The sequence below is a fragment of the Carassius auratus genome, unplaced genomic scaffold (genome assembly GCF_003368295.1).
Source record: "Carassius auratus strain Wakin unplaced genomic scaffold, ASM336829v1 scaf_tig00011493, whole genome shotgun sequence".
Taxonomy (NCBI): domain Eukaryota; kingdom Metazoa; phylum Chordata; class Actinopteri; order Cypriniformes; family Cyprinidae; genus Carassius; species Carassius auratus.
In genome coordinates this window covers 68,293-80,658 of record NW_020524210.1, presented here as the reverse complement: position 1 = coordinate 80,658, position 12,366 = coordinate 68,293, and the positions used below count along the sequence as shown (strand labels likewise).

Genomic DNA, 12,366 nt, shown 5'->3' with positions numbered 1-12,366 from the left:
CGTTTCATTATGAAATATGTAATTGTAATTCCTGCATATTTAATACTAATAATAATTATAATATATATATATATATATATATACACACACACACACACACAGGTGCTGGTCATATAATTAGAATATCATCAAAAAGTTGATTTCACTAACTCAATTCAAAAAGTGAAACTTGTATATTATATTCATTCATTACACACAGACTGATATATTTAAAATTTTTATTCCTTTTAATTTTGATGATTATAACTGACAACTAAGGAAAATCCCATATTCAGTATCTCAGAAAATGTGAATATTGTGAAAAGGTTCAATATTGAAGACACCTGGTGTTACACTCTAATCAGCTAATTAACTCAAAACACCTGCAAACCATTTAAACGGTCTCTCAGTCTAGTTCTGTTGGATACACAATCATGGGGAAGACTGCTGACTTGACCTTGCACTAAAGGTCATTGCAAAAGAGGCTGGCTGTTCAGAGCTCTGTGTCCAAGCACATTAATAGAGAAGCGAAGGGAAGGAAAAGATGTGATAGAAAAAAGTGTACAAGCAATAGATATAGCCGCACCCTGGAGAGGATTGTGAAACAAAACCAATTAAAAATTTTGGGAGGAGATTCACAAAGAGTGGACTGCAGCTGGAGTCAGAGCTTCAAGAATCACTACACACAGATGTATGGGTTTCAGCTGTCGCAAACCTTGTGTCAAGCCACTGTTGAACAACAGACAGCGTCAGAAGAGTCTCGCTTCAAAAAGGACTGGACTGCTGCTGAGTGGTCCAAAGTTTTCTTAAATTTTGCATTTCCTTTGGTTATCAGGGTCCAAGAGTCTGGAGGAAGAGAAGAGACACACAATCCACATTGCTTGAGGTCCAGTGTAAAGTTTCCACAGTCAGTGATGGTTTGGGGTGCCATGTCATCTGCTGGTGTTGGTTCACTATTTTCGGAGGTCCAAGGTCAATGCAGCCTTATACCAGAAAGTTTTAGAGCACTTCATGCTCCCTTCTGCTGACCAACTTTATGGAGATGCAGATTTCATTTTCCAACAGGACTTGGCACCTGCACACAGTGCCAAAGCTACCAGTACCCGGTTTAATGACCATGGTATCCCTGTTCTTAATTGGCCAGCAAACTCGCCTGACCTTAACCGCATAGAAAATCTATGGGGTATTGTGAAGAAGAAGATACGATGTGTCAGACCCAACAATGCAGAAGAGCTGAAGGCCACTATCAGAGCAACCTGGGCTCTCATAACACCCGAGCAGAGACACAGACTGATCGCCTCCATGCCACGCCGCATTGCTGCAGTAATTCAGTCAAAAGGAGCACCAACTAAGTATTGAGTGGTGTACATGCTCATACTTTTCATTCATACTTTTCAGTTGGCCAAGATTTCTAAAAATCCTTTCTTTGTATTGGTCTGAAGTAATATTCTAATTTTCTGAGATACTGAATTTGGGATTTTCCTTAGTTGTCAGTTATAAACATCAAAATTAAAAGAAATAAACATTTGAAATATATCAGTCTGTGTGTAAAGAATGAATATAATATACATGTTTTAATTTTTGAATTGTATTAGTTAAATAAATCAACTTTTTGATGATTTCTAAGCACCTGTGTATATATATATATATATATATATATATATATATATATATATATGTGTGTGTGTGTGTATATGCTTTTATTTTATATTATAAACTCAAACCAGACTTCTTATGAGAACATTCATGCTGGTATAAAAAGTAGAATAAAGACCAAAAATGACACCAACATGGAAGTAGTGAATTTATTGATGTGTTTCCCACCTGTAACCAAGAAGCCATTTTCCACTGGATTCCACCATATTTTACCTCTAATGTATGACCTTTGCTTTAATTTTCCCCTCACCCCATGACCATTTCCACAATCAAGCAGGCAATGACAAGTTCCAAGATCGGAGCCATTTAGGTGCATAGTGAAAGTCACATACAGAAATACTGTCACAGGAAGAGAGAGAGAAAAACAAGAACTTAAAAATATAGATCATAACATCTCATTTAAGAACAATGCAAACCACAGGTTGTCCTTGATAAAAGCCATGATTGCAACATCAACTATACAAAGTCAGGGATACAAAGTCATTGCTAAGAAGTGTGTGTGTGGGATTTTTTCCTTGCCTTGCATCGCAGTGGACATGCAAAACATTTCTTGCACTTGCCTTGGCCTCCAGCTTAGTAATTTATCAAGGGTATGTCCTTGTAGGACTTAACATCTATATATATCGTAGTATTATAAACAACATTTATATCGTAGTATTATAATTACAGTCCACTTTATGCTCTTTTTGATGTAAGTGATGTGTGCAAAGTATTGCCACAATAAAACTCTCCATGGCAATTCTCATTAGGCAGCTATTAATAAAAATACATTATAACTGCAATAAACATAAACTGAATGCAACATTTCATCAGGTCAGATTTACTATAAAAGGGAGCGTTGGAGTGTGTGCAGGAAAGAGCAGGAAAAATAACATTAATTCAGAGTAGAGCGACATTTCAGTGTGATATGGGAGACTGGAGGCCTTTTACCAACAAATTTGCACCAGTCATGTGCAGGGGCCGCACCGTTCCAAGTATAAGACACCATAACCAAAAGATAAAAACAAATGACATAGTAAATGTTACTCAAATCAGGCACCTCTACATTCACAATCAGCCAAAATATCTGGCAGGCCGTCACGCCATTCAGTTTGAACCGTTCATCGTATCTTACACAGGCGATGGTATCAGGTGTTTGGACCGGGGATATCTGTCCTTTAATCTCAAAGTTTAAACCTGTAACCTCTGGAAAAAATAACATGACTGACTATGAATAAATTGACCATCTACTTTTTCTATTTATGTATATATTGTGTGTTTTTAATAATTACAAAGTAAATGATTTAAAGATTTTCTTTTCATATTTTCTGATTCACTATACATTTAATTCGTTACAAATAACCTTCATATACAAGCGATCTATTTAAAAGAAGTATATCCTGGCGGCCTGCGATGGTGTAGACAAACTGCCGTCTCATTTTGATTGTTTCGGCTTTGCTGTACCTCTATAGACTAGATCTGAACTTTATAAAAATTAACATTTAAAATAACATTACAATACGTTCTGATTTCAAATACGGAAAATCAATTCCAGGCTAATTTGCAGAAATCACGTTCTCCTGTTTTAAAACAGTTGACTTTAAAATAAAGACAAGTTATAAGAGCATAAAATTGTGCTCCATGGTACAACAGTAGCAGTATTAGAAGTAGCAGTATTAATAAACCATTGTTTTTTGTTTTCTTTAAATGAACCAGAATATGCATTTCAAATGCATGAAATGATTTGAGAGCAGTTTTATAATTGGTCAGTAGTATGTTCACCCCTCTCTAGCGCCCCACGAAGGCTAAATCTGCATCTGCTCCAGATATTTGTAGGTGGGGTTTTCGTAGCCGTGGTTCTGCATCTTGCTCAGGTGACGTTCTTCCGGAGACAGCATAGGATCAACCTGAAACACAAGAGGAAGATTTAAGATATCAGTACCTACAACATAAGCAGCTATTAAAAAGTTTAGGAACAGTAAGATTTTTTTGTAATGTTCTTGAAGTATCTCGTGTTGACCAAGGCTGCATTTATTTGATCAAAATACAGTAAAAACTGTAACATTCTGAAATATTTTTATGGTTTCTTTTTAAATGCATTTTCAAATTTTTATATATTCCTCTGAATGCAAATCTGAATATTTAGCAGCCATAACTCTGTCAATCTTAAGTGTCACATGATCCTTCCAGAATAAGTTGACACAATAAGAAAAACTGCTCATCCTCAAACCATTCAAGATGTGTTTGTTTCATCATCCGAATGGATTGGAAATGTAGCATTCCATCACTTTCTCACCAACGGATGCTCTGCAGTGAATGGGTGCCGTCAGAATGAGAGTCCAAACAGCTGATAAAAACATCACAATATTCCCCACCACTCCACTCTATCAATTAACGTCTTGTAAAAAGAAAAGCGGTGCGTTAAAAAAAAAAATCCATCTTTAAGGCATTTTAATCTTAAATCATCACTTGTGGATTATTGTGATGTTTTATCAGCTGTTTGGACTCTTGTTCTGACGGCACCCATTCACTGCAGAGGATCCATTGGTGAGAAAATATCTCCTAATCTGACAAAGAAACTTAGATGGCCTGCACATTTTCTGCAAATGTTCTTTTTGTGCAGTAATTTTGAGAGAGAAATGTTACTGACAACAAACCTTTCAACAGCCGTGAATATTATAATGTTATATAACTAAATGAATATAAACTTTCCATTGAACCTCCTTGTCCTTGTGTGTTTGGAGTGAGAGCATTATCCTTCACAGCGATTGAGAGAGTCTGTCTAGCCTGTTTGCTGTTCTCCTCAAGCTTCATTGAAAACACTAAGAGTGAATGATGGGAGCGTCACGAGTGACCGTTAGCTCACCTCCACAATGCCGTGACTGATGGTGCCGTACTGCCTCTTCCTCAGCAGCACCAGACTGATCACTATCACCGTGGCGATGGCCACTGCAATCACCAGCAGGCCAATCAGAGCGCTGCTTCCGAAGCTGAACTCATCCACCAGGGGGCGGAACGTCTCCTGCTCTGATCCACGGCTGAACTGGGAGGGAAAAATAAACACCAGTGTTATTTACGCTCCAAAAGCACAAAAGAGCCCAGACAAACATGTTTAACAGACATCTTAAAGAGCTGTCGATGCCGCTGAAGCAGGGATCTCATTATGTAACGTATGTACACTGAGGCACAGAATGGTTGTTGTGCCATAATTGGTTACAAATGATTTTCTACAGATAGAGGCAAAAGAGATTCTCTAAAAATGTTTTGATGTTTCATCACATGCCACATGAATATCATTTTAATTTCAAAAGCCTGTGCTTCTTAAAGGGACAGTTTTTCTGTGGAACACAAAAAGATACTTTGAAACATTCATACTGCTCTTTTCCAGCATTTCACCAAAGATAAAGAAACTCATACGGGTTTAGAATGATAAATCTATAAATCACAAATACCACTAAAAGGTTTTAATAATTATTCAAATTATTTTAAATAGACATGTCTATTATGTACTATGATGATAAATGGCATATGGCACAAAGGGAAAATCTTTGCAATCACTTTGAGTTAATTTTCCAGCCTATGAATGTTAAATACCTTTACAGCTCTTCAGAATCGACCAACTTTAAAGAACTTAAGTATCTAAAGGAATTGAAGAATCTTGGAGGCGTTGCTACAGTTCTTCTGGATTTATTCAGTCTCAGTTTGTTCAGTTTCTTCACATCATTCCAGACAGACTGGATGATAATATCAGATATCGGTGTGGAGCACGGATTATTACAATTAATGGCTAAATGAATGTTTGGAAATGTAGACTGATATTTCCTACTGACACACTACAGCAAAAGATCGAGCTAACTGCCTTAAAACACTTTTTATCTGGTGGAAATACTTGAAAGGCCAAAAATAACAAATTTCATCTCTACTACTTTAAGAATGAAATCGAGCTTTAACATGAATGAATATGTTTGGTGATATTGATCTGCTTTGCTAAGTGCTAAATGGACTGAATGTGCACAGACAGCCGTGGCTAGCAATTTTCACAACCAAATGTTTAGTGCACAATTCCATTTGTGTGAAAGTTTAATGATGACGAATGAAGACCCGTATCCACCGGACATGCTCATGCGATCGCATTATAACCATGCACGTGCTGTGGAAGCTCGTGGATCAACAATATAAGGTCATGAATGATGTAAAACTGTCATTTGCTCACAGACAGAACAGAAGCAGACTACTGTAATCTCCCTCCAGCTCATAATCCAGGACTGCAGTGTTTGACAGTACCATGTATTGGACACAGGAGGGCACTGTACTTACCAGAGTATCACCACCATTCAAAATCACTTCTTTAACATCCAGAGTCTCATCAATCACCTGTCAACACAGACAGGGCAGACTCCGTTACATCCTTGGGAAGTGAAGAGTGAGTCAGTGTGTGTGTGCCTGATGTGCAGTGTGTTCATTTTCTGAAAGAGCATTAGCGAATAGTCAAGACCAAGGGAACCAAATTAAGCTGACTCCGTTGTCTGTGGTGGTCATGGTGCTGGTTTACAGCAATAGATGGGTATTAAATACTGTGAGCAAATCCAAAATAATTCATGGTCTTTAATACAGTGACTACGTCCTTGTTGGAAAACATGGCTGGCAGCATTTAATGCAGGAAAGATGATCATTTTCATCTTGGTATGTTGCCATTAAACAAAACACATCAACATATATTGAAAAACTTTGCCTGAAGGTTCCTTCATTGATAGTCATTATTTACTCATGTCATTACAAACCTGTATAACTGTCTTCTGTAAAACATAAAAGAAGATATTTTGAAGAACGTCTGGAACTACATTCATTTCCATTGTCTTTTGTCCACATAATTACTCAAAACACCATCTTCCCCAGAAGAAAACGTCATACAGGTTTGGAAACACACGAGGATGAGTAAATGTTGACCGAATGTTGATTTTTGGATGGACTATCTCTTTAATGCAGCTTAGATTCTCTCAAACCTCTGATAGCTCCTCTATGTGATTTCAGAGAGGCAAGCATGCAGAAATACTGTACAAACTAAACAAGCCAAACATGAGCCACATTCTTCAGAGAGTCCTCCACAACCACACAGACTCTTGTGTGAGCTGTGATTAGAGGAGACTGGAACGTGACTGGGAAATACGTGAACGTGGCATGCAATGAATGCTGGGATATGAAGGAGAAGAGTGAAAAAGCAGATTTGTCTATCTGAAAGGAGATAGTGACTGCAAGGCAGCGGAAGAGGTGTATAAGGTTAGATTTTAGGCTTTGGTTCAGCTATAAATGTTTAAAAACAAGTATGCAAGAAAGAAATCCAATCTTAACTCAACATGCAAATACTTTTAGATTTTAAACCGCTAACATTCATTATGAAAGTTACGAAATTAAAGTTACAATTTAAAGAGTTTGATATTTACTACCCTCTCGGTCTACAGCACTATCTAAAAGCAAGTCAGAAATCATGAGGCTAATGGTGATTATTTTATTTGTATGCAGCAATTGTTTTTAATAGCAAAAAAAAAAAACAGTTGCAGTCTCTGTGCTTGCTTTGGAACAAAATGTGTTATAAAAATGGGGCTAGAAATACATTTATATTTATATAAAATGTAAAAATTTAAATAACATCTGTCAATCTAATAATGAGAAAATATTTTCCATAAAGTATTTTAATCATTTTGTGCAATGACAATGCAAAAATCCAATTTTATTCTGCCAAAAGCGTATGGTCTTAAAGGGATAGTTCACCCAAAATGTTCCTTCATCAGTAGCACCACTAGCACCTACATTTGTTTCATTTGTAGTATTAAATGTAGTATTCTCCTAGTTTCATAAAGTAACGGTTGTACCACTGATGTGGACTATTTTAACCATGTCCTTACTAAATGTCTGGGCCTTGAACATGGTAGTTCTGTTGCAGTCTATGGAGGGTCAGAAAGCTCTTGGATTTCATTAAAAAGTATCTTCATTTGTGTTCCAAAGATGAATGAATGTCTTACGAGTTCGGAAAAACATAAGGGCAAGTACCGTACTTTCCGGACTATAAGTCACACTTTTTTTTTTCATAGTTTGGCTGGTCCTGCGACTTCTAGTCAGATGCGACTTATTTATCAAAATTAATTTGACATGAACCGAGAGAAATGAACTAACAGAAAACATTACTGTCTCCAGTAATGTTTTCTCCTGGCTCTTGGGTCTAAATAAATGCGACTTATAGTCCAGTGCGACATATGTTTTTTTTCCTCGTCATGGCGTATTTTTAGACTGATGCGACTTATACTCAGGTGCGACTTATAGTCCGAAAAATACAGTAATTAATGACAGAATTTTCATTTTCGGGTGAACAATCCTAACCTTTTTGCAAACTATAAATGGCTTTTATACATTAGATAGCAGTCTTTATATTTAAAAGAGAGGTGACGATCATATTTGGGGGTCAAAATGTTTAATAAACGCAGAAAATCTCAAACGAGTGCTGCCTTGCAAATGCGGTCAAGTCAAATAAGTTCAAATGGCACAGTTATAACTATGAGAACATATTTAATAAAGACCAGATGCTCTGTAAACTTTATTCATATAACTAAGTGTTCATCTAGGTGTATCAAGAAGGCAATTCTTGATTTTATTATTAGCACTTAAACTGAACGTGTATGAAAATCCTGCAGTTTTGTTTTTTTGTCGGGACAGTGTTCACAAGGGATCAGTAAAGCGTGTGTGGTGTTGAAGGCAGGCTGGTGGGCTCACCACATTTTCGCTGATCTTGTTCTTGCTGTTGATGACTTTTTCCTCTGCTCCAATCAGACCATCCAGACTGTTCATGCCAGAGCCTGCAGAGGGAACAGCCAATCAGAGACCGGAGGACAAGCTGGAATCTGGCATATCGGAATTAATAAAACTCAAATGCTTACAAAAATGTCTGTGAACAACAGTAGCAGCAATTAGCTAAATAACCTCAGCTTCTATCACAATCCAAACCCTGGCCAGAATCCTGCTGCCTTGCAGTTTTGTTCATTATTTTATTAAATACGTGACACGCCAACACCGACTCATTCATTAGTCATGCATTTAAGTGTTTGAAGTAGAAGTTCAGAGTCCTGGATCAGTTCAGACAAGCTCGGTGCAAAATTCAGCTCCGAGTAAGAGGTGTGATCTATTGTGGTCAAAAGGTCTCTTCCTGGTAGAATTAGCATCTTGGGACATCCTGTGAGTGAGCACTTGTTTCCAGTAACAGCTCTATAAATATACATCCTCGCCCAACATAGTAAACAATTCAAATCAACACGAAACTTGATTCAGAAACCATTTTACTTCCATAATGGGACATTTCGGAGTGAAACAAATGACTAGACGGTCAAATGTGGTCATTCCACACAAGCACCAGGAATCAAGACAGTTGAGCGTCTACATGTTGGGAACTCAGATAGCAATCAGGATGTGCAGGCTAATGTTCAAGTGCAAGATGGCAATTAGTTTCAAAATGTGACATTATTTCATTAACATTTACTATACTATTTAATATATAACCTGATAAACTAAACTTGAAATAAAATGGATGAAAAACTATATAGGCACATTAAAGAAAACAATAAAAATATTAATACAATCTACAATATTGTGTCAATGATACCAAATATACATTATATATATAATAGAAATTAAACTGCACGAATAGCATTTTTCTGTTGTAATACAACAGTGGTAAATATTAACATGCTAGAAATTTCCAATGACACCTGGCTAAAATGAGTCCTGGTGGCATAATACCACACTGAAATCTCATTGGTCGACGGAAGAACAATACCCTCCTCCCACACTCATTGTTTGACTGTCAAAGCAGCAGGTCACTGATGCTAAAAGATTAACTGTGTCTCAGTCTCTGGAGAGAAGGGCTTACAGCTTAACCGTGCACGGCTGAACCACTAACCACCAGAACACACACGGTCAAGCTACTTCATTACATGGAGGTGAAGTGTGTCACCAAGACAGTCAGACTTTACACATGAGATGAGACGACAAAAACACCAAGACCAACCAGACATCATCAATTACGGAAGAAAATGAGACCGGTATCTTGTGGGTGTTGCTATTATTGGTTTCTAATTTCATTCCAAGTGGTTTTCTATGTGATTTCTAAGGCGTTGCTAAGTGGTTGTTAACTAGTTCAAGTCATAAGAGTCCTTTTAAATGCATGCCAGGCCTCTTTTCAACAAGCCGTATGATTTAGTATAAATTATACAGTATAATGAAATAGGGTTTGGAGGATGTTAAACTACTGACCATAATTATCAACAATAGTAATAGTGATCTGCAAGCTTCTACCACTAATACTTTGAGAGCAGGTTCATAGGTGAATTCATAAGGGGTGGGACCACAAGGTTAAGCGGTAAACAGGTCTATGTTCCAGTTGGACAATCTGAGGGCAAAAACTGGCCATTGGTCAGTTAACAGCGGTCCTGCAAAAAAAACGACTAAATTTAACTAAAGAGCTCCTATAATGAAAAGCGAAGAGAGGACGCCAAATGAGCAGCAAATGAGTCCTAAGGATCTGTAGACAGAGAGCTGGGTCTGAATCAGGTTATTTGTCTTCCTGACACAAGCAGGCAGTGAGGCAGCCATAACAGATTAGCACCATACAGCACATTTACATCGGACTCGTTCTACTATCCAATTGGCTAATTAGCTTAACAAGCTGCCTGGACCTTTCATTAGGCAAAGCTCTTCCAGCCAGACATTGAGGGATGGGATGTTTGGTCTCAACATCTGACGGAGTGACAGAGGAAATTTAGAACAAGACGGCTAACAGAGCTGAAGGGACGGAGAGAGCAAAAGCATGGGGTGGAAATACAGTAAAAATATGAGGATAGATGGGGAGATGTGTCAAGATGTATGCAAGGAGGGCTGGGTACAAACATTGAGAATAATCTACATTTAAACAATCCGATATAGATTCTCAAAATGACAAAACTATCCTTAAATAATAATAATAAGAAGAAGAAGAGTCTTTTTTTATGTAATAATTGTATATAAAAATAGTAATATTTAAATGTTAAATTTCTAAAGTAATTATAACAATTAACTTTTTTAGTATTTAAAAAAAAAAACATTTACTTCTGAACAATAATATTAATCCATGACAAGGCCACAAAGCCCTTCACATTTGGTGTGTGAACAATACCTAAAAACTTATTTGTACTTTTTTCCATTCAGAATGGTGTTTTAAATAGTTTATGATCATCATAACGGTTTTTAATATGCTCTTAATTTGCTCACACTTTAGCATCACAACAATACTGTCTTGTATAAAAACAGGCATCCTGACATTAATGAAATATTCCAAAATGTAATCAATATTGGATGGAATCATATATATATATGATTATATTTTTTTTTTCAATACCCAGCTCTCTACGCAAAAAACAAAAAAACAATGACAGCACAAACATAACATTTCAGCAACTGAAGAAAAACAAAGAAAGAAAAAGAAACATTAGCAGCAGAGACCCACCTTTCTTGAAGGCACGAGGGGGTTCTGAGAGATCGCCTAGGCATTGCATTCAAGCAAAAGACAAAACAAGAAAAGATTGGAATAGAAAGAGAAAATAACCCAGGTGAGTAAAAAAGCAGTAGTCAGGCTTATCAAGCTGTGTCTGCGGATGGAGAAGAGAATCCCGCAGGGACAGAATGATAAAGAAAAACAAATCAAAGAACAGGGTAAGAAAGACCCAGGATGTGTTTCTGGACAGACCTGTCATAATGAAAGCCCTCCTGGGCTCTAATGTGTTTATTACATTGCTCTTTTAGTATATCGCATTTTAAATTCACAGTTTTGCACTTTCCTTGAAGGCTTGGCAAGCCCAGGCAGGACAGTGAATGAGCAAGACTGGGCTCAGAAAGAGAGAGATCCTCAAAGCAGTTGGCTGCAGTGTGACGCCAGAGCCTCAGGCTTTATGATTTCAGCTCAACTTCAAATGGCGTGGCGTTTAGGGAGATGCCAATGGGGATTCAGGCAAGCACAGATGAACCGAAACCTATGGTCCGAGTGCAATATTTGGACTTCATTCAGCATTTAGAGAAGTTAACGTAAACAGGCCTCATGCTGCCAGAGAGCTTCACCTGAACGGCTTTGAGAGAGAAGCTATGAGCAGAGCTCTAGAACTCAAAACAACACCTGGGAAACTTCCAGTTCATTTCACCCCAAAAGAAAAAAAGAAAGATTTTATTTTGCATGAAGAAAACTATATTTTCAGGATTTGTAATATTAAAAGACCATAATAGCTGCTTCATTTTCAATATGTAAAATTCTTATTTTTTATTTTGGGGGTGAAATGTGACCGTAACAGGTTTTAGAAGACTGGCTGAATATTGTTTGCAAAGATGAATGAACAATTTGATGTGTTTCACAGTACATATCTCCAATATATCACATGAACATATTCTATAATAATGCCAGGTTAAACATTTACCTTCCTTTGTGTTTTAAGTTTGTTTATAGCTACTCTAGCCAACTATTTAACCAACTAAACTAGCATATTCTCCTCGAGTTACTACAGAAAATCATACCAAACCTTCACAGAATGCTATCAGTGTTAGAAACGGTAATAACACTATAGTACTAGAAATATGATATTCAATAGGAAGTGGAAATATGATATTCACTTTTCCAAACGCTATTAGGTTATTTTCATTTTAAGTGCTACAGGGTCCAACCCTGATGAAAAACAGCTTAAACCA

The 12,366-nt window shown here is 37.1% G+C and overlaps 1 protein-coding gene across 5 annotated transcripts in view; it reads right to left on the bottom strand.

The window, feature by feature from the left end:
• Window positions 1–1,770: 1,770 nt before the first annotated feature.
• Window positions 1,771–12,366, bottom strand: part of LOC113073162 (amyloid-like protein 2) — a 72,948-nt gene continuing 62,352 nt past the window's right edge. For 2 of the 5 annotated variants that reach the window (XM_026246037.1, XM_026246033.1), the window contains 5 exons: window positions 11,141–11,176; window positions 8,380–8,462; window positions 5,932–5,988; window positions 4,481–4,657; window positions 1,771–3,521 (listed from right to left, as the gene is read on the bottom strand). In XM_026246037.1, the coding sequence (XP_026101822.1) occupies window positions 3,420–3,521; window positions 4,481–4,657; window positions 5,932–5,988; window positions 8,380–8,462; window positions 11,141–11,176 (455 nt within the window). In that variant the 3' untranslated portion in view covers window positions 1,771–3,419. The remainder of the gene's footprint in view (window positions 3,522–4,480; window positions 4,658–5,931; window positions 5,989–8,379; window positions 8,463–11,140; window positions 11,177–12,366) is intronic. The other 3 variants (XM_026246035.1, XM_026246034.1, XM_026246036.1) reach the window with 3 other exon arrangements.